This window comes from Epargyreus clarus, unplaced genomic scaffold (assembly GCF_041222505.1).
Source record: "Epargyreus clarus isolate Ecla_fem2 unplaced genomic scaffold, WU_Ecla_fem_2.2 ptg000017l, whole genome shotgun sequence".
Taxonomy (NCBI): domain Eukaryota; kingdom Metazoa; phylum Arthropoda; class Insecta; order Lepidoptera; family Hesperiidae; genus Epargyreus; species Epargyreus clarus.
Genome location: NW_027332225.1, coordinates 12,262,440 through 12,286,101, shown reverse-complemented (window position 1 = coordinate 12,286,101; position 23,662 = coordinate 12,262,440). Strand labels below are relative to the sequence as shown.

Below are 23,662 nucleotides of genomic sequence, written 5' to 3'. Positions count from 1 at the left end.
ACATGAGTTCTTAACCTATTCACCGTATTTGACCAATCAACATTTATATATATTTTCTTGCTATAGTTCACGCTTATTTCACTGATTTCTAGATTTAATTAGTATAAAGATGTTGACGTAAAATGTGTTGGTGCATTTTTTTTAGATTCATCCACCTTCAGTTGCCAGTAGATGCGTTGCAATGCTTGAAGATTCAGCTGGAATGCCTCAGATTAGTGTATATCCCTCACCGCTCCCTTAAACGGAACAGCAGCACTTAACACTGTTCTTATAAAGCAGAAATAGGTGTGGCGCTGGTGCCTCTGAACTCAACCTACAATGAGCTCTGCCACCTGCTTCGTTAGTTATTTGCAAATAATAATGATAAGACGCAAATATCGACAAAGATGCGACAACACCAGGTAAAATCCACTGTAACACACCTGACGTTAATTCCAAATGCAATATTATCTAACGTGTATGTATCTCCACCTACATATAACATAACAAAATATTTGGGTATTTCCTTGCATCTTAATTAGTGTACCTTCCTAAAGACGGTACCTGTTCCCGGCAGATATTAATTTTGTAGATATTAGGCGTCATGCAAACATTCCAGCCGTGCTTCGAGACAGTTTGATGAGCTTACGGAGTTGGTGGAACTTGGTGTGTTGTTGAACTTTACGCTTTCCTTAATACGAGTTATTTGTAATAAATCATTACATCTTGTCTGTGAAAAATCTTATTGGCGTTATTGCTTAGTTTTGAGAGACAGCATCTGTGAAGAAAAAATCTTCTTTAGAAAACACGACTGTTGGCAGCAGTAATTCGATCACGTCAATTCATATTTTTTGATACGTGTTATGACTTGCGTATCGACTACGGGGTTCCAATTTCAGGAAACAATTTAATTGTAATTCGTGCGCTTGCGACACGTTTATCTCTCGCCGCTACAAAGGTATGACTGACACGTGTCGATCGGCGGGTAAAACACTACGTTTTATTGTACAAACGGTGGGTACTACACCACACCATGTCTACTAGAGAAATACATATTTATTGTAAAAACTTTTTATTTTCAATTCATAACAGTATTAGTTTCAATTCATAAAGTATTCATAACAGAAATGAAACTATAACTATTACAGAAGCTACGTCATTCAAATCTTCTAGTGTCAAGTTCTGCGCTTAAAGAAGCTTAAAAGTTGAAATTTCACAAACACAAATTTTTGAAATCTCTACAATCCAGTTATTTAATACGAGAACGATATTCTTTATGAATATTACAGTGTACAAATATTACCAAAAATAATAATAAAAAATAGGTAACATATAAATTCAAATCGATTCAAAACCAAGCATCGATAATTACAAAACCATGTTTTGATTCGTCTAATAATATTATGGCGGGGGATTGAAGCCAAATACACTGTTAACGGTAAGAATAACAGTGGTTGATAGAAAAAACAGTGGATAGGCAGATTGCTGGATATGGGAGAGGAAGCTTTTAAATAATTCATTTTTGGTATTTTCTAACAAAATGATTTGGAGTTAAAAGGCAGACGCGTTTATACTCTGGCTCCTATATAACGATCTTTAAAGAATTTGTTGAGAGTCAAAACATGTCAATACAATTTATATTTTGGATAAAATGTATTTTCTTAAAAATGAACCTTATTTCTTTAGTTTCTTATTTACCATTTCCACCCAATTTGATCCTTATAAGCGACGCTATCCGATGGTGAAATAATACAGGGTGTATTTTTTTAATTGAACTCATTCATATCCCAGCTAGAGTAATTGATATTTTAAAAATCACATGGTGTAGTTTTAGTTTTCCTTCCTACATTTTTCGCATTTTCTTATAGTTTCGGATTTGGCCATGAAGCGTCATTTGGAAAAATCATCCTGTATACTCAAAGTTACTGTATGGGTATTTTATATGAGTTCATCTTTCACGTAGTAGCGTCTAATCCCACGAATTGTGGAGACATTTTTTATAATATAAGAGTAGCAAACGAGCATGCAGTCTACCTGGTGGTAAGTGGCTACCACCCATGGATATCTTTAATCAACCCCAGATAAGATTAAATCGACCTGCCTGATTTCGCCTACAAATGCACCGCTACTTCTTAGGACAAAGCTGGAATGCCTTGTATAATGATGTCTCCCTTCCCAAATATGTTGTGAGGAAAAATACTTGAAATCCTATACGAGTTAAATAATCAATTTGATTATTTGTCGGAGCATTTACGCTCCCTTGCGTTAATCTCGGAACCCGGAATTCGCTTGAGCGTGTCTGCATTACCATAATTTTCCATTTTAAAATTAAATTCCGTATGAGCTTGCAGCGAATGACACATGAAAAAGGGAAAGAGATTTCCAAGGAAATAATTTTAGATTCTGATCTGTTTCTAGCGCGTCAAATTTCCTGATATCGCAAATGTTTTTGATCGTTTTTATTGCAGTTTCGTTCTATGGTTCAATCATATTAGCACTCAATTTTATCTATTGTATACGTATCTGGGAATGGTTTCACATTTCTAACAAATAGTATTTTAATACAGGTCCATTTTTATCATCACATAGTAACGAATCACACCATGAGTAAGTCACTAAACGTCATACAGTATATTTATACTAAATTCATAAATTTATGCGTTTCATAGAAGGATCAGCTATGGAAATAAAAATATAAAATTAAGACACATTAAAAATCGTACAACCTAATATCGCACCCTTGATGACCATCAGGAACCTGTGGAAATCATGAAAAACTTCAGTATTTTCAATTTAGTTTCGGCTATAGGAATCCAGATCACTTTACTTTAACTAAACTACAAATTTATTACGTCTATTACATAAAAACCTATAAAATATATCATTCTTTAATAGCTAATTTCGTTAGGTTATGAACATGATTTTTCCATCGGCAATTCCTCTTTCCCCGTTTAATTTTCCACCGGCATATTTAAAACTGTTGGTTTTTCCCGAGTCTTTCGAGAGCGTAGATGCGGGGTTTTTAAGCTTTAATTTAATGCTAACACTAGTTCATGCCCACGACTTCGTCAGTGTTTGCAAGAAAATATAATCAAATATTGTAATAATTTCATGTTTTAACTTGTACCGATCGAATATTAATAATAGTAATTATATTTTATTAAATACCTACAAGTTTACCGAGTAGTCAAATTCCGACAAAGTCTAAATGTATCGTGTCCCGCTAAAATGTCAGTTACTGCGGCGTCTCTACGGCCCATGTATACGTGCCTAACATAACAAGAAAAGTAATTATAAATATAATGCGAACGCCGACCAGGTGCCCGCATGCGTATCTGGTCCGCATAAGGAATAAAATATTAATAAAACCTATTCAAAAGAAGCTTTTTTCTTATTCTTCTCAAGAAACCGTTTTATTTTATCCCCATATCATAGGAGTGCATATTAAAATAATTGGTCTGCTATTTTAGGGCGTCCACTTTTGATTATGAACGACGTCAATAATCATACATCCAAACCAAATGTGTACGCAAGATTTTATATTAATCCGTTAACTGGTAAAAATCTGTTGTGACGTACAAAGTTAAATAAACTTTTGTAATAAAACTATTCTTAGTTACGTCGATTTCATTCATTATTAAAGTTTTAATTATATTTGAGAGTATAACATAATGTTAAACAAAAATGTGTATTAAGTACAGACTCGGCACAACAAACACGACATAATTGTAATTAACTTAATAGAGATAGAGTCTGCTCATTAAAACGTTGAGAAATTAATTACCGTTTACTGTTAATATGGTTTCCAGCCAAACAGAATAACCGATATACCGATTTTGTAATAAGAAGATTAGGGTTGCCTACTTCGTTCTAAAAATTGTATTAAACTTCACTCTCTCATTATTTCCATTCACTGTATGTTTTCTAACAAAATATTTTTTTTTACAGAACTAAATTGTGAAAAAGTCTAACAAAAGCTACGAAAATAAGCCTATTTAAACCTATTTTGAAGTTTATTTTGTAATTTTTTTTTTATAAAAAAAGATGAGAGAGAACCCTAATCTCGATAATGAGATACGTCTTGCCTCTTATTCAGGTTTATAAATTATATTTAATTAATTAGTAATTTTCTATCAAAAAGCTTAACGTGTAAATGAAATTCTGTAGGTAGCTTAACAAGTGTTGTACTGTATTATTATAATTACTTAGGCTATTTTTAAAACATAAATATGTTGACAAAGCAATAAATTTCAAAAATATAGGTGGTACTATTGTAGTTGGTAGAACCCTCTGTGGCTCACCTCTGGCGGGATTACCGCCACACCTACGTATGAGATAGCAATTTCAGAGTAACATAATTAAAATAGCAGTTTAACAGGGTTATTTATTTATCGCGTTTTTATTCTCGTTTAGGTATTTCGTTCTATTTTACAGAGTAATCGAATCGGGGACTGATAAAAATTTATTATATTAAGTAGGGAATACAATATTGAATATATTTGAGTATAGTTAGCGCCAAACTGCTAGTCCGCTTTGAAGTTTTCGCAAGCAGGTGTAGTCATACAATTTGCTATGGCGACGCGATTCATTTCTAAATTCAGAGCAGACTAGCAGTTTTACACGGACTATACCAGTTTTAAGTAACAAATAAATGTCTGCTATACTTTTATTTAAATTTCATATGCCTTTTCGCGGTTATTTCAGTGCATATAATGAAATGACACAAGGAAATAAAAATCATCATCTGTTTTATAAAGTTTTTATAAAATATTATTTTGTTTTATTTACTTTTATATTTCATTATGTGGCCTTTATCCAGTTAACAAGTGATGTAACTATGTGTAACAAATTGACACTATGTTGCAATTGTTTCGAGTAAAGAATATTCTTTCTTTCTTTCTACTTAAATTCGTTAAAAAAGAAAAAAGTAAACAAACGTTTAATTCCGAGTTGATGTGACGGTAGATATTAAGGCCGGCTTATATTTCCCATTCATCCCCCGAAACACAGCTTCAGGATTAAAAGTTCAGACACGTGTGAACTTCAAAGCATCGTGAACGCGGTTCGCCATAAAAAGTTCCCAAAACACTCAACGTCGGTACTTGGGACCCGGTACTATCGGTGGGAGAAACTTTTGGTGGCCTTAATACATTGAATTTACAGGGTGCTCCATACTTTGTAAAAACTTTTTAAAAGAAAAAAATTGAATGCAACGTATATGTAGTGATGATTGAATGTCAACTTGTATTTTAAACGATAAGTAATCTTTTTAATACTGATAGAGATTTTTTTAAAGAAATATATGAATATAGAACTGCAAAGTGTCGTGAATGCGGTTTGCCATAAAAAGTTCCCAAAACACTCAACGTCGGTATTTGGGGCCCCGTGCTATCGGTGTGGAAGAAACTTTTGGTGGCCTTAATACATTGCATTTACAGGGTGAACTTTATTAAACAGTTTTTAAAAGAAAAAAATGAATGCAACATGTATGTAGTGATGATTAATTGCCAACTTGTACTTTACGCGATAATCTTTTCAATACTGATAGAGTTTATTTTAAAAAAATATACGAGTAGGTAGTTATAACTTCATAGCATCTTGAATGCGGTTCGCCATAAAAAGTTCCCAAAACACTTAACGTCAGTACTTGAGATCCGGTACTATCGTTGTGGGACAAACTTTTGGTGGCCTTAATACATTGAATTTACAGGATGCTCTCCATTTTAAGAATCTGAACTGTACGAAAGAACTAAACATACACTAAACACTTATACTAATATATGTTAATATTTATACACGAACTACCAAACATAAGGCACCAAAACCGATTTAATACAAAATCTCCAAAATATGCAAAGGTATAAACTTAAAACAGTATTCTACGAATTCTGTAGGATCAAAAAAAGGTCCTAAAACATAGGATAATGTTTAAAATTCCATTTGTATACCGAAATACATGTGTGAAGAATATAGGCCTTGTTCACAGAATGTATCCCAAAACACTCAAAAGTACTTGGGTGTCGGCGTAGCGAAGTGGAAAAGTTTTAGTTGGTTTAATGCATTGAATTTAGGGGCGTCTTAACTAAAATGTTGTAGTACTATTAAAAAAAAAGTATTAGCTATGATTTTTTTACAGACTGAAGTATCAAACCAGCATGTTGTTCATCTTATGGGATAGTCACTACTGCCCACGGACGTCTGTTGTGCATTTATCCATTGCATATAAGATCCCACTCTACATTAATAATCAATAATCAAAATCAAATATTTTATTCAAAGTAAAATTTTACGGAAATTCGTTTTGGTCATTAATAAACTACCACTCCGGAATCTTATCACAGATACGTTCCGACTCCTGAGAACTGTGTTTTGATAATATAGGAGTAACCACCTAACAGTAAGTGGCTATTGCCCATGACATCTTTAACAGCTCCAGATAGGATTACATATTCCTACGTGAGGTCGGCCACAGATGTGCCGCTACGCCTGAGATCTAAGATGAAACGCCTCGGAAAAGTATGTCTCCCTTACCACATCCTTCAAATACAGAAATAGAAGTGGCAGTGGTTTTACCACCATTAAGACTAAGATGGTCACTATATATGTAAGTCAGTCGATACCAGTTTATCAATAGCTATCGAAGGATGACAAGTTGCTTAACGTGGCATCCGAAGCATACATCTATCGTCATAGTGAGCTAATGTGTTACAGAGGTATGACCTGATTTGCTCAGAATATATTCTATATTATATACTAGGATAATAATATTGTTTAAATTGTACACCATACATACACAACGCATTACGCAACTAATGTAGGTTTTATTTTTGTTAAATACCTGCATTTTAATAAGCCACAATAACTTACGCTAAACGACAAATATTTTTTGAAATTTCACTATCTTTGCTGATAACACGCTGTGCAAAGAGAGATCAATACTCAAGACATGCTAATTGAACCCTATACCTAACTAGGTAATTCTGACAACGCTCGCATACACGTGAACTTCAAGGCACTATGAACGTAAAAAGTTCGCAAAGTGTACCCGAAACACTCAACGGCGTTGGGTCGGTAGCCAAGTAGAAAAGTTTCGTTTGTGTAACGTATTGAATTTATAAGGCTTTTAGACTCATGCAATTCATACATGGCTAAATAATAGTGATAGCGTTTCTCTGGGGTAGCAACGCATCTGTGACCAACCTCAGGTAAGACTTGTCTAATCCGAGGTTGATTATAGATGTCCATGGGCGGTGGTTGCCACTTATCATCAGTAGAGAGGGTAGAAAACAAGCTCGTTTGCTATCTGTATAAATAAAAAATATATACTGTTTAGATAAGTTTGTTGGCGACGTGGTCATGGCGTCCCGGTGAGTGAGGGGCCTTTTACCGCGCGGGGATTCTGACAACGCTCACATACACGTGAACTTCAAGACACCGTGAATGTAAAAAGTTCGCGAAGTGTACCCGAAACACTCAACGGTGTTAGGTCGGTAGCCAAGTAGAAAAGTTTTGTTTGTATGAATTTATAAGGCTTTTAGATATCCAACTCGTTGATGGCTTAAAGAATAGTTATACTTACCTAACCGTTTTTACCCGACTGAGGAGGGTAATGTTTTTCGAACGTATGTATCTCCATATGAATGTATGTCTCATTCTATAGCACGCCCTGCAGCCCAAACTGCTTGACGGATTTTAACATATGAGGTGTCGTTGGATTCATCTGAATTGTTAACGTGACAGTAGCCAATAGTTTTAAGCGGTCGGGTTTTTGTTTTTATAATAATTCCTAGTTATGTATCGATAATGGGAGCTATGTTGCTTTTCACATTTGAGGCAACCTGTCACAACAACTTCATGCTCCAACGCTGGACCAAATTTCCCCCACAACTGGGATGGAAACTGAAAACTTAAAGGTGGTAGAACCCTTTGTGGTTAGACTCCGGCGCCACCACCGCCACCCCTATTTCTGCCTCATAACAACAGTGTTAAACGCTGCTATGTTCTGGTTTGAAGGGTGTGGTAAGGGAGACATATTTTTCCGAGGCGTTTCAGCAGGCGTGGCCGACCTCAGGTAGGAATATCTAATACCATCTGAGGTTTATCACAGATGTCAATGGGCGGCAGTAGCCACTTACCATCAGGTGGACTGTGGACAAACTTCTTTTTTTTTAGATAAATGTAAAGCAAGATACTGGAGCTAATGCTTTATTAATTATATGTAAAAATAATGGCATTTAAAAAAAAAATTAAAAAGAGAATAATTATTTTTAAAATTAAAAAAGACAAACCCACTGTGTTTCTTACCGGATCTTCTCAGTAGAGGTCGCGTTCCGATCCGGTAGTAGTTTAAGAAAATATTGTAACTGACAATTTGTAAGTGCCGCCGTTGGCCTATACAAAATAAATATATTTCATTTCATTTCATTTCATTTCACTGCATGCTCATCTATTTTATATAAAAATACTCTACTTTGGTAATCAGTGTGTCGGCATGATCACCATGAGTATACCACGCAAAGGATTTCGGATTCGTTGTTCGGCTGTAGCCATAGACGCTTTCAAGTGTACAACGCTCGCGTATGTCAAAAGTATTGTAAATGTAAACCGCATTAACGTAGCGGGTTTTATATTATTATGACAGAATAATTTTGATCGGTTGAATTGAAAATGAGGAGTAGCCACTAATCCTATTTTCGTTACGGTAAACCACGGCGCATCACGTTTAATCAAACGTTATTATACTCGTATGTCATTTAACAGCCAATTTATTTGAATAATTAATATTTGCATTTTTTATTTTGCAAGTTATAGTTATAAAAACATGGTTAGGGGGCGCTGATGTCGATACAAAAACCTTAATAATCTGTGAAGTCTGTACCCTTAGTATGAGTTTTAGTACCCCATACATTTATAATCACTGTGTAGCGGGCTGTATCAGAACTGATTGGAAATGTACGGGAAATGCGTAAACAATAACAAAAACAGTTATTTTGTAAAAACTCATAATAAAGGTACTGTTCACTACGTTATACGTAAAGATGATGTATGTATCTATAATGTAATATGTATCAATGTGGTAATTATAATATTAAGTTTAAAATTTACAAGTAACTTTACAATATAATATTTATGAAAAACTTTCAGGATAGATACTTGTACACACACTATAAGTCTTGTAGCGGAGTCGAGAATGTACGTAGCGTTGTTTAGTGCACAAACGTGTCTAAACTCCGGCTTGTAGCTTGAAAATTTAAAAATCGAAACGTGCAATCGCTACAAACCGCTCCCGTAGATAAGCATAGATATTTCACTGCCTTGTGATTGAAGGAAGCCATTAAATGGCTCAAATGGCTGACAATTCTGACAGACATTAAAAGGCTGCTATGGTTTAATTTACGCGGTAATGCCGACATGCGCAGTTAAGTGGTACAAAAACACGAAATCCCAGAAAAATGGGGAGAAATATCATTTCATTCGTAAATGATTTTAAAACTACATTTTTTTATATTCTTCAAACACGAAAATAGATGACTGTGACAATTTCAAGTGTGAAAACTGGTTACATTTTCTTGTTAGGAGTCAGTAATCTTTATTAATCTATGACTCCGGTTTGTAGCTTGAAAATTTAAAAATCGAACGTGCAATCGCTACAAACCGCTGCTGGTAAGATTAAAGGCACTTGGTCCCGTAATAAAGCACGTGGCGTTGCCAAATGGCTTGTTTGGCGCTTGTACCACCAGCTCGTAATGGTTTATTACTTTTTAAAACCATATTTTAATTTTTATTACCCATATTTCGAAAGATGTAGTCGGAATAACGAGTAATTGCCACTAAATGTGGCCTGATGAACTCGAGTGTCGTTAAATGTGGTAGGTAGGAGATACTATGTTGTAGGTAAAGGACTAAGTTAAGGCTTTTTATTGTTGGAAGAAAAGTTGTGGAGGTTACTGGCTTGAGTACTAACATCTGAATAGAAATGATCTTGAATGTACTTTAATCAACATGTGGGGTATTTTCTTGATTGTATGGCAGTAATGTGAAATATAATAAAGTTGATAAAGTTATGTTGAAAAGCGGGGTACTAGGGTGATACCACCGCCACACCTATTTCTAGAGTTGTTTTGATATCCACTGACTTTTTTTTATAATATAGGAGTAGCAGACGACCATGAAGTCCACCTGATGGTAAGTCGCTACTGCCGCCCATGGACATCTGTAATAAACCTCAGATAGGAATAGAGGTCGGCCACAGATGCGCCGCGACCCCTAAGGACTAAGCTGGAACGCCTCGGAAAAGTATGTCGCCCTTACCTCACCCTTCAAAATGGAACACAGCAGCGCCTAACACTGCTGTTAAGAGGCAGAAATAGGTGTGGCGGTGGTGCCGCCCGAGTCGAACCACAAAGGGTTCTACCACCTTGTATTATATATGAGGCGACCATCTTAATCTTTGGAAATGATCGGCTTCAGATAGAAAGGTGGTAGAACTCTTTGCAGTTCAGCGTTGGAGGCACCACAATACTTATTTCTGTATTATGATCCCATTTTAGGCTGTAGGGTCGACCTCGTTGGAATGCCTGGGTGTTCCCAAGACGTGACGTGACGTGTTCGTCAAGAGGTATTTAAGGCGTTCCAACTTAGTCCTTAAGGGTAACGACGGTTATGTGACAGACCCCTGGCAGGAGACTTATTTGGGTTTGATAACAGATGTCCATAGGCTTACTTACTTAGCATCAGATAGATTACAAATTTTTTTTCACTTAAATCTTAAGAAATAGGTATCAACAATATTGTATCGTATTAAAAGTATATTCTTAGAACAGATTAATGTATCCATATAATTAGCGACAGCATTAAATATTTTCACATTTACTCAAATAGCGTTAGCAAATTTTTCCTCGAAAGAAAATTTCTCTTTGTGCGAGGAAAATGTAGAGCGGAAGTTCCTCGTGAAATAATTACTTTCATGGCTGTCTCACGGCAAATTAATTATAATTATCATTTTCATATCGAGTTTTAATAATAATTTGTGTGATATTAAAATTTGTACTGATATTTTTTGACCTAAAATAATTATGCTGTATCTTCGCAGATCATCTATTACTATGTCACTGCTGGGAGGAATCCTATGTCCCTCTAAGTCTAACGAGAAGGTTAGGTAATAGTCTACCGCGGTAGTCAAATTTGATTTTTTAGAATTGCACCCTTGCAATTTTTTTATAGATTTCTCATTCAGTTATGCAGGTTACCTCACATTTTCCTTCCACGTTAAAGCAAATTAATTTATAATGCACACATAACGTTGAAAAATCAAGGCGAGACTGGTCTTCGGAGCTCGCAAATATAGGGGTGGAATTAAGGACAACTATGAAATAGCTCCAATTGCCTTTATATATATATATATATATATATATATATATATATATATATATGCAAATAAATTATTCAATTTCGAAGAATAAATAAAGTGTCCTCTGCAAAACATAACGACAAAGTAACTATAGTCGACAATAATTTCGTCAGTTCAACCCTATTTTGTCGCACGTCCACAATTACAAATGGCCTAAATCAACCATTTGTCAACTTAAAGCGCCTTTGTCAAGCCCTTTCTTATTGAACCACGAAGTAAATTCCGTATTTATTGTAACCTATTAACTGACTTCGTGACCGCGATTTGATGAACGATTCATTATTCTGTTTTTGGTGCAGCGTTGGACGGGTTATATGACAGCTTATTAACCCTTAAATGACACTGATTCATGGTTTTGTAATTAGAAATTCGTATAATATTTGATTTGACCGTATTTGAAGCTACCGTAACATTATAAGCTAACCAAAGATTAGTAAAGATACTTCGCCGCCTTGAAATTGAATGAAGCCACAAACGGCTTATTTTAGTAAGTTCTTTTTTTGAATCCTTGACAAATAAAAACATTTTTAGAGAAAATTTACGAATAAATAACTAAAACTGTGTAATTTACGTAATAAATAAATAATTATTTCAAATATTTTAAGGATTTTTAGCACAGAGACGTGGCAAAACTTTTTTACGCAACTATTTCAATTCTCAAAACTGGATACATTTTCTTGTTAGGAGTGAGTAATCTTTACTAATCTATGAAGCTACCTTACAAGTTACCTTCTTGTAATATAATAATAATATTGTGGAGCATGTTTTAGCTTGATTTTATTTTTATAATAGAATTAGCAAACGATTACACAGTTGACCTGGTACATTTACCTGTTGACACCTACTATTCTTAGGCAGAAACAGTGGCGGTGGTGCCTCCAGTGTCAAAAAACAAAAAGTTTTATCACCCTCGAATCATTCATCATGTTTTTCATTACAAAATATTTTATCACAAATATTACCGCCTGTAATCGTAAAATATTTTATGATTTACACAAATTGCGAATCACTTCACATTTACACTTCATAAAAGGGTAAATGTAAAGTAATACAAAGTAGAAATTTAATATTTATTTTAATGGTTGTGTAAGTAATTTCCCTATTATAATTATAGGAGAAGTAAAATTCTTCTCCTATAATTATTATAGGGAATTAATACACAAATAAGAATTTTAATTTAAAGGAAGTATTTGAGCAGTGTGGTGGAGTATGCTTCAGGCAGCACACATTTATAAAGAACCTATGCCCAGCTTGTATCCTATAAAGCGTTATATCCATACTTTAATTATCATATTTTTATTTGTCTTTAAACAGAACAAAATTAAAATAAATACTATTTATTTTAACCATCGGAAAAAGGAATCTTGGGAAATATTATATTAATAAAATAGATACAATTGGCGTCTTATTCAGAATAGCTTGACCCTGCAATTTGTGGGTTTCAATACAAATTGGCATACCCAATGATATTGGGTTTCTTACTTAAGGTTGCGATCACAGTAACAGCTAAGCGAATGAAACGAACGTGAAATGGTGAAACTAGTAGTAGTAACAAAGTTTGCGCGTAAAAGAAAGTTTGGGGGATAGATTTTTTTATAATATACGAGTAGCAGACGAGCATACAGTCCACCTGATGGTAAGTGGCTACTGCTCTCATGGACATCTGTAATTAACCCCAGATAGGATTAGATATTCCTACCTGAGGTCGACCACAGATGCGCCGCTACCCCTGAGCGCTAAGCTGGAACGATTCGGAAAAGTCTGTCTCCCTTACCACACTCTTCAAATCGGATTAATGTTTGTTACTGTTTTACGCAAAAACTAGTATTTTGATTTAGATGAAATTTGCCACACAGATACTTTATAACCTGGATAACAAAAGGGGATAGTTAACAAGCCCACAAACACTAATGCCAGCATGTAAGTAAATATTTTTCAGCTAACATCAATGTTTTGGTACAACGTCACACATATTTTAGTCTTAACAGTGGCTACTTTTATGTTACTTATATTAGATGATTTTTATCTTCAGCTACGTATCTTTGATCGGTTTCATATAGATCAAATCCTATTTGAGATGGGTTCGTTCGTCCTTCTATCCCTCTGTCCGTCTTACTTATACCGGAATGTTTTTTGAGCCGTTATAAACCGGTTTAAATTTCCATATTTTTTTATTATTTTATTGAATATTTTTTAAACAATTTCAAAATTATAACAAATAAAAAAAATATATAATTTGTTCGCTATATCTTCGCTTCTCTAATGTGACTATGGCATTATGGTATAACGGAGTCATATTTGTATATTCGGGTCCTGTAAATAGCGAACTCGATATCATGAACATTAATATTTAAGGTTATGTTAAATATTTCGGGGCTGACCTTAGAGGCATTTGATTTCTGTTTTACTACTCGGGTCGATTTTGGTGATTTTCAAAGCGAAGTTAATTTTCTTTTTTGGGTTCCGTATAGAATAATACTTGATTTGACTCCAGAGGTCACGCATCATTGTGCATCTATTTTTCGTATAACATTAGTGTCAAGCGCAGTTAATTTGTAATTCTTGAGACGATCTAACGTAGTATTTAGAGAGGTGGTAGAACCCTCCGTGGTTCGGCTCCGGCGGCACCACCGCCACACCTATTTCTACCTAATAACAGAAGGGTGTGGTAAGGGAGACAGACTTTTCCGAGGCGTTCCAGCTTAGTCCTCAGGGGTAGCGACGCATCTGTGGCCGACCTCAGGTAGGAATATCTAATCCTATCTGGGGTTGATTACAGATGTCCATGGGCGGCAGAAGCCACTTACCATCAGGTGGACTGCATGCCCGTCTGCTACTCCTATACTATAAAAAAATGGAGACTTCCCAACGCAGTCTTTAGACTTCTAAAGACTACGTTGGGACGTCTCCAAGTTTAATACAGCACAAGTTGCTACTTAGCAATTTGTATTTCAGGCAGAACACTTATTTTATGTTGGACTAATAACGGCTAAATTTGAATGCTACTGTCACTAAGCCTACGCGGTCCGTCGCGATGTCCGTCTGTTTAAAGTTGCGTAAACAGATTATTAGTATTTGCTACCAATAAGTATTGCACTTGTATGTATTCTTTACACTTACTATGTAATAATATATTTTTATGCAACAATGTTATGTTTACAGTTCCTATGTTTAACGTCCTTCCTTCCGTTCCTATACCTACATAATTATATTGCATATTGTTTCAACATATAGTAATAAAGAGAGAAAATAATATTCTATCTATCTATCTACCAGTATTTTAAAATGAAAAGTAAATAATGTTAGTTCTGTAAAGTTCTCTATTATTGCTTGAAAATAATTTAAAACCAGATTAACCGTTTTTGACATTAGCCTAAATATTAGCATTAGCACATTGAATTTCACTATTTAAATAAAAACAATATCGTGACTAAGCCTAGAAATTGAAAGCACTCATAGATTTTTAAAACTCATTCAAACCAGGAAATAATTTGTCAGACGAAAAATTCCAAATCACCCCTACGCGTTTGAACTACCAAAAATTCTATCGAGGAAGTCATTAACTTTCACTTTGTCATTTGTCAACTAACTTTCGTCATTACCGGCCCGGCACGTGACTCCTCTTGGCGAACGTCGCTGAACACGTAATCTTATATATACTAGATTTCTAACTATGCTTCGGTTGATTATTGATATAATTTTCCTAGTATTATTATATAATGACTTGATTATTATTGATAGATTGTTGATTTTGACATGATTGCAACCGTCTTAATCTTAATATCATTAACTTTAATACTTTTATTGTTAATCGTAACATTTTAACTAAGTTTTGACATGTGTAACACCTGTAAAGGTAGCATTTAATTGGACTTTATGTATCGTTATTAACCTATTGTATTAAATTCTTTACACAATAAAGTTAAAAAAAAATTTGTTTGTGGTACGTTAAATATCCGTAGATATGTAAGAAATTTAATTTCTGCGTCCTTCACTTTTAATACTAGTCAGCAGCAGGTTGGCCCATAAGACAAACAGATACGGACTTATTTAATAGATTCGATACAGATAGTGTATTGCCGTATGTCGGTTTTAATCCGCGCCAAACTGCTAATTCGCTCTGAAGTTGTTGCGAGCAGTTGTAGTCATACAATTTGCTATGGCGACGCGACACATTTCTATATTCCGAGCAGACTAGCGGTTTGGGGTGGACTATAAGTATTATTATAAATTAAAAAGAGTATACCGTTATGGGACAAGTCATACATAGTCTTATAACTATGCTTTATTTTTATTCTTGGGCATCTATAATAGTGGCTATGCATAGCAATTGACTTGCCAGCACGCGCATTTCTCTACTATCACAACATTATTTTCTCAAACTAGCGAAAGTTTTCTCAAAAATGGCGGAAATTTCGTTACAACTCATTTTTTCATTCCTTTGTATCACCTCACTGTATGAATATAATTGCCTACTTACTCAAATATATTATAACTAGTCATCCGCCTATCCCTTGCGCCACGCGCGAACTACTCCCACCAGACCTCAACAATGGGGGGCACTGAATGGGTACAATAAAATGAAGCGAGGATAAATTCCGTCCCCAACTCCACCGTACTTTTTAACAGTGAAATGAACCGTTTGGGTTTTCAATGTTTTGTATCCGGGACGTGTCATTACCATTTGACGGCGCACTAACGGTAATGATCGCGCTGTTTCACAGTATTTTTATTGGAGTAAATAAAATTTTGTTGTTTGAAAATAATATGGAATAGCCACGCTTGAAATTAGTTGCTTGTTTCATTATACGCGGATGTATTGGGGATGAGGCTTTTATGAATTTATGTAAAATGAGCATTTAAAGGTGGAACTGTTATAAACTATGTTTAGACCGGGGTTCTACTTCCACGCCTATTTGTATGAAGCAGTTCTTCCGTAATTACGTTAATGTAACTAATTGTGTTATGCGATTAAAACACAGTATGTTAACATAAAATTAACGTTATAACCATATTTGCACGCCGAAATGGTAAAATAAGAGGATTTATCTTAGGACAGATTTCACCAGTGCTTTGTACCTTATTTGTCAAATAAAGATGTTTGATTTGATTAAATTTAGATGGAAGACTGTGGATGCCGGCCGACTATATATAATCCCCTCGATTACTCCTCAGGAGCGGTAACGGGGTAGTTGGTTACATGCGTCTGTGGGGGCAGTGACCACTTAGCATCAGGTGACTGCACAGCGACTAAGGGAGATGGGTAGCTTCATTTCCTTCATTATCCACCTACTATGATCAGCAATACCCACATATGAAATTCCATACACATTATCAAAAAATTCAGCACGTAGCACGATTTTCTGTATTACAAAGAGAAATATAAAAATCCGCTGAAAGCAAATCAGTAAAGCAATCTAACCTAGTTTCACAGTAACCAGTCGTAAAATACCCTCTGACCCAGCTATGAGATATATAAGAAAAAATAGGAAAAAATACGTTTTCGCTCATTTATTTACGAGTACAGCCTTTAAGGCTCAGCTGCCTCAGGCCATTAGCAGGACCGCTATAGCCATATAGTCATCCCTTTTTGTTTATCTGAACTACCGTTATGCTATCTCTTTCAGTATTACTAGCTTCACGAGCTATTATATTGTGTTTCAAGCTTTTTTATGCAATGACGACCCGTAATGAGAAAACTTAGTACGGAAATACTAGGGGTGGCTTAGAGTGTCAAACTATATCGTCTCTAGAAGCGTTTAACTGAATTATCTTTACCATAAAATGTACATTTATTTTCATTACAACTAAAACCTGATTATAATCAATTATATTTTTCTACTAATACCTTCGATAACGCACCACATTTAATGTAACCGATGTAACTCAATCCGGCTTGAAACTGACTTTTTTTAAAGTCATGTGCGCATGAGATATAAACGTAAAGGAAAACATTGCTTTAAAATCTATACCGACGAGAGCCTTAAGTATGAAGTCTATCAATTCACACTGAGCCAGCACGGCAGATAGCCTAAACACCTCTCTCTGAGAGACAATGATGACTTAATAACGAAATACTCAACAAATCAAATTCAACATAATATCGTTTTTGATAAATTTAATGTTCTCTGAGCCTATTTCAAATCAGAAAAATAACGCACTGGTCAATGTTAGGAAAAAAAGAGGGGATCAAAGGATTTTGAAGATGAATGAATCTATAGAAAGTTCGGAGATCTGATCGAGCTTTAAGTAACAAGAGGACAGCGGACTGGCTACTTTTAACAACGTTTATCTTACTTTCGATGGCTTAAATAGTATAACGTTGGAATCGAGTTATATTGATGTTTCAAGCAACGCTTGTGAATTGACAGATTGCTTTATGCCGCTGGGCGTGCTAGCCTGGTTACGCAAAAAGCTGAAAACCTATTTAGCGGAAATAGTATTTTTGGAGTTATGTATTTATTTTAAAGAGTGTATCTAAATCTTTAGTGACAATAAAATTTAAACGAGTTCACTACATTATACTTTTAAATCGCACCAAGATACATAACAAATCGTGCAGTTTACGGAAGATTTGTGGTCACCTCTACGCTATCACTACTCTATGGGTCCAGCAAGGACTTTCCGGATATAATAAATCTTAAGACAAATACTCTTCGATAGTTTTGCTCGACATAATTACGGTCGGAAGTACTTTTTGCCGACGGATTTAGAATGTCGTTATTTAAAATGAGCAACTTTGCCGCAGAATTCCTTTGTTTTGCGGCAAAGTTGCTCATTTTACGGACGGGTAGCACTAAAGTGGGTAGAGTCTGAGTACTGTAAGTTTTGCACTTAATTTTTTATAAGGAAAAAGCGGAATGATTCATGAAAACCATAAGAACTTTTATATTGTAATGGACATTCGAACATTGAACCAAAAATGTTGAGAAAATTGACAAAGTTGGTGATTTGGTTCATTTATTTCTAAGGTGCCTAAGTTTTGATTATGAAATTAAAATTACAATACTATTTCTATTTATTACGATGGTAAACGTACTTCTGTACTATAATTAATAACATTATTAAATACTTGTAGGTATTGAAATTGTTACATAAAATATAATGTTACAAATGATATTATGTTAAGGACAACTTTATTATTATTTTTAAGTATATGTAATTTTAGGATAACATAGACAAATCCATTTAATTTAAAGAAACTTGAGTCGGTTGGTACTTAAAGATTTCGATTTACGAAAAGATATGTATAGATAATATCTTCATAAATAGAATAACTAAAAAGTTATCACAGAAGAAGGTTTAAACAAATATTCCTATCTTTAACATAATTATATAACTTTAAAGATTTTTTTTATTTTACTTTAAAACATTTCTACATTTCAAATAAACTCCCAAAATTCAATGTCTTCTTAAATAACTTTTGCCATTATAATGACCTCAATAAACCATAAAATGAGCGAGTATTTTAGTAAAACACGCGTAAAATTGAAAACGGAAACGCCAACCAAAATGTAGCCATTCTATTTCAAGCGAGCATCAGGAAACAGGGACAAAGTACACAAAATTCATTGCCGACGCGGGTCCATTTATAATTACCAAAGCTGACCCGCATCAAGCCGGGGCGAGTAAAGAACGGGAGTACTGCGGGTGACCGCTGTCCCCAAGGAGTCACGCACGTTGCTAAATAATAAATAGAGGCAAATTTATAGGTCGCAATTTTTGGGGCAATGCAGTTTGGTTTGGCTATTGGGTTATGGCGAGTAAGCTAGGACTTTATGCAAATAGGTATAGGAGATATGGTAGAAAAAATGGTTCGTGTCCACAAATCAGAGAAATAGAAATCAGTGAATTTTTCGAAAATACGCTTAACACAACCTCGTTATAATTTTAAAGTAGAAATATTTTTGTTTATTTTTTGTTTTATTTAATAAAACTCTGTCTCACGCTACCCTCAGCTGCTAACAACTGTTACTTTCAACATAATTATTAAAAAAAATCCAAAATTTATCAACTTCACGTAATTGTAACTGGTATCGAATACCAATTGACAGAACTACTGTAATAAAATTTACGAATTTCGATAGACTCCGAATCATTACTCAGAAAAAGATATTTATACTTCGAATACCTTTAATCATTAACTACACGGAAAAGAGTATCTGTAAACTAGCATAAAGCAAGCTAGGTATCGTTTGTCTTTCGCTATTAAGAAAAGATAAATGTTTTTTGTGAAAATATCACCATCAACGCTTTTCATCAGTATTTCCTTAATATGGAGCGCCCCGGTTAAATAACACGGGGCAAAATAAAATGATTCAATATCCTTTTTAACAAGCAAAGCTATTTCACAAGCTTTTTCTATAACAACATGTAATCGCCTATCGCTAACTTGATATCAGTGTAACAGGGTAACATAGAGTGTGGACTGAATGTGTGATTAGGTCCATACATTTTTTGTGAGATAAGACGTTAGACGAGGCCACGTCTGGAGGCTTTGCGATTTTATGTGCCTCGCGTTTGGAACTCGATTTGGAGCGGTTCGTGTTTTAACTCGCTGCTTTGGACGAGGGTTTATTAGTTTTTTATTATATTTTATTACAGAAGTAGCAGACGAACATGCTGTCCACTTTAAGTGGCTGCCGTCATAGACATCTGTGATAAACTCTAGTTTGGACGAAGGTTTATTAGCTTTTTAGGGTTCCGTAACCAAAGGGTGAAAACGGAACCCTAATACTAAGACTTTGCTGTCTGTCCGTCTGTCACAGGGCTATATCTCCGGAACCGTAATAAATAGACACATGATTTTTTTACAGAGGATTCATAACGGTGGCCGTTATAACAAAAAATACTAAAAATAAAATAAAGTTGAATATTAAAGGGAGTCTCCATACAACAAACCGGTATTTTTCGGCATTGTTCGATCTAACTGTTAAACCGTACTAGGAAAAGGAAGTGGTATTATAATAAATACAAATAAGAACCGTAAAACATCTTTTAATATAGTTATTTTAATTTTATTATACGTTGTTTACGTATCATTGATCATCACCCAAACGCCATCTATTTTTGTGTAATATAGCTAAATATTTTTGAAAATAATAAAAAGAAAAAAAATAAGTAAAAAATAATGAACATTTGGTGGTACGGAATCCTCCACGTGCGAGTTCGACTCGTACTTGGCGAATAATTATTATAGAAGTAGCAAGCGAGCACGCAGTCCACATGAAGAGGCTGTCGCTTATTGAGATCTGTAATCAACTTTAAGTAAGATTAGAGTCCTACCAAGTCACATGCATTGCTACTCATGAGGACTAAGTTGGAACAACTTGGATAAGCATGTTTCTCACACCACACTCTTCAATTCAGTACCCTTACCATGAGTCTTTACGTTTCGACAAATATGACTGTTTTGGTATTTGTTTACGCATTTGCCCATACAATTTCCAATCAGCGCCCCTAGCGGATTGTATCAGAACTATAGTGCCAGTAACATAACATTAAATGTCCAAATTGACAAAATGGCGTTTTATGTTTTGTCTCTCTTCTTTAAACTCCTTGCTAAACTGGTGGTAAACCAGTGCACTGAGCGTGGTAGAGTTCAATCCAGGCTCTAGTTATCCAGAAATATATGCCTCGTAGCGTTTTATAAAGTTTTCAACGAAACATAACATTGTCTACGGTTGGCGCCACAACAGATCTTTCGCTTGCCAACAGTATATTTAACACTAACTCCTAGCCGTTGAAACTGTGTCTCGCTTGCCAAGTGGCAACGTGTTTGCGGAAATCCAGCCATACCATTATATAGTATAGAGTATAGTAGGTATAGTATAGTATAATATAGTATAGTAATGGGAACGGTGAGGAAACAGAGATTTTTCCGTGATGAGTTTCAAAAACTACCACAGACCCCTACAAAAATGGCAAATAATTATACTTCATTTTAAAAACCTGTCTCTCTCACTATAGTAACTATTAATATAAAGTAACCCTTTATTGTGTAGAAATACACGAAAATGCCGAGGCTTGAACCTAGAACTTTCGAAACAAGTATTTAACACTTAGGCTCTAAATAGAAAATTAAATTCATTACACATCTGCCGGGCCGGGGATTGAACCTAAAACACTACACGAACGTTATGTGAGCGCTAAGTCTGTGACTGCCTAAATGGTAATAGGTATATGAAAGTTGTCATCACAATCAGTCCAGAAAAAAATGATCTTTAATTTTTAATATTATAACAAAATAGATGTTAACGAAGAAAATAACGTTTATTTCGATATTCCTATATAGATTAATATTGAACTACGTTATATTAATTAAAACAGACTAAATGGTCTTCCTATTTCGTATCATTTCATAATAATAATTATTTGCTATACAGCTGAAATATTAATCACCACTGGAAATATAATACTGCTAAGCAACGTTAGCATATAATAGCTTCATTACATAAATATTGCTTTTAATATTAGTTAGATATCCGAATGATGATTCCTGAATAATTATTAGAGATCTGTTCTGGATGTATGTGTGTCCATGGCACCCACGTTACATCCTAGTGTGGCGCTGTGAGTGCAAAAAGCGTATAATTATTTTATTTATAGGCTATTAGCAATCCTACATCTTATTAGGTATAATAAAGGATCGTCAAAATGATATAAATTTGTTAATATTCAAAGCCGTTTTATTCTTGTTATGTATAAAAATTGTCTTAAAACATTCATGCGTAAACTGAAAGTGTCAAAACAAGCATCATAAACTAGACCTACATAATTCGTATGCTAACAGTCCAACAATTTATTCGTATGGTGCCTCGTTCTTTGGGTAAATACCCTTATGTAACTAGTTTTTCTTCCCTCACACTCCAAACATTCCGATTTGACATTTTCTTTCCCTTCTGTAGCGGCATTCTATTTTATGGCCTTGTCTTTCGAATACATCCCGTTGCCTCTCCGTTGTAATTCCGAAGAATTTCCGAATACTTGGCAATATTTCCTACGTGCCAGACGATCGTCCGATGGTTTACTATGAAATATAACTTGAACCGAAACAGGAAAGATGGTAATAAGTTTACTTCAAGGAACAATCTTCAGCTGCAGTAGAAATTGCTAGAGTCTAAAATGCTTGAGATAGTGGAAGTACTGCGTGGGTACTCGGCATTCTTCAAAATTGCTTTCAATTGTTCCCGCAGCTCGTTGGCGAAAAGTATATTCTCGTATGAAACTGACCTCTTGACGCGCAATAAGTTAGGTAATATGTTCTCTGGTAGCAAAAATGCTTTCTTTTTTAGTTCTTTCGAGTGCGATTTTATTACCAAAGATTCTCTTGTTGCTATTGACATTTCTAATATACTTGATGCATAAGATATTAACGCTCTCACTCCATACAAAACAACTAGTAGGAACAGAGAAAATCCAGCGATGATATAATTCTTTTCCACTCTAGTGAGTAGTACTAACTTGTCGTATTCGCCGAGTTTCTTGGCGTATAAAAGTTGATGAATATTTTGTAACGGGATGTACATACCCAAATAAATGACAGATCCGAAGTAAATAATAATGGATAGGAAGTACAAATTTCTGTAGTTTTTAATCGTACGGTTAACGTGTTTGGATATCTTGCGGACGTCGTAAATCGGGTTCAGCATGACGAGGATTATAGCCATTTGTATCAGCAACAGACAGCCTAGGACAATACAACTGGTATCCATTTTCCTGTCGATGTTGGAGTCGGTATATCAGACACGGTTCGCCATTAAGGCATTTTGCACGGCTTTGAATATTTGAAGCGTAAATCACTCGGTTTTCTACATTTCTGTTGAACGTCGATCAACTGACAATTGGTGACAAGATAGAGACAGCGTTCGTTTTGTAAAATGAGTTTTTTCTTCCTTTGTGTCGCTCAATTCAACGCTGTCTATTGATAACTGTTATTGAAATATATATTTTTGTTTCAAAAATTGTTGAATATAATATGAAACAACTATCTTATTTTAGGTAATCTAAATGCAATACGTAGCTTATTAAAATATATACATTTAATGATTTATAACACAAAGTAACTGCCTAACAATATTTTTAGCAATGAAAACTCATTTAATGTACTTGCCCATAAATGTTTGTTAGTTTGTTCCACTTCCAAATATACTTGAATTGAACAAAGACAATACTCTACTAACGTAATTACAGAGAGTGAGTACTAAAATTAAAACGGTAGAAGGATTATAAATAATTTTATTGCAATGACTAAAAGCCGAACAAACACATATA

At 34.7% G+C, this 23,662-nt stretch overlaps 2 protein-coding genes across 2 annotated transcripts in view; one reads left to right on the top strand and one right to left on the bottom strand.

The window, feature by feature from the left end:
* nAChRalpha1 (nicotinic acetylcholine receptor alpha1) overlaps window positions 1–23,662 on the top strand; it is a 319,225-nt gene that overhangs the window by 9,898 nt on the left and 285,665 nt on the right. The window lies entirely within an intron of this gene.
* LOC140749134 (uncharacterized) lies at window positions 22,056–23,268 on the bottom strand. The gene has a single exon (XM_073082164.1). It carries the CDS (start codon window positions 23,101–23,103, stop codon window positions 22,483–22,485), a length of 621 nt encoding a protein of 206 aa, XP_072938265.1. The 5' UTR covers window positions 23,104–23,268; the 3' UTR covers window positions 22,056–22,482.

Bases quoted from the DNA above. Each gene is read 5' to 3' on its own strand.
- LOC140749134 (XM_073082164.1), bottom strand. From the start codon at position 23,103: ATGGATACCAGTTGTATTGTCCTAGGCTGTCTGTTGCTGATACAAATG.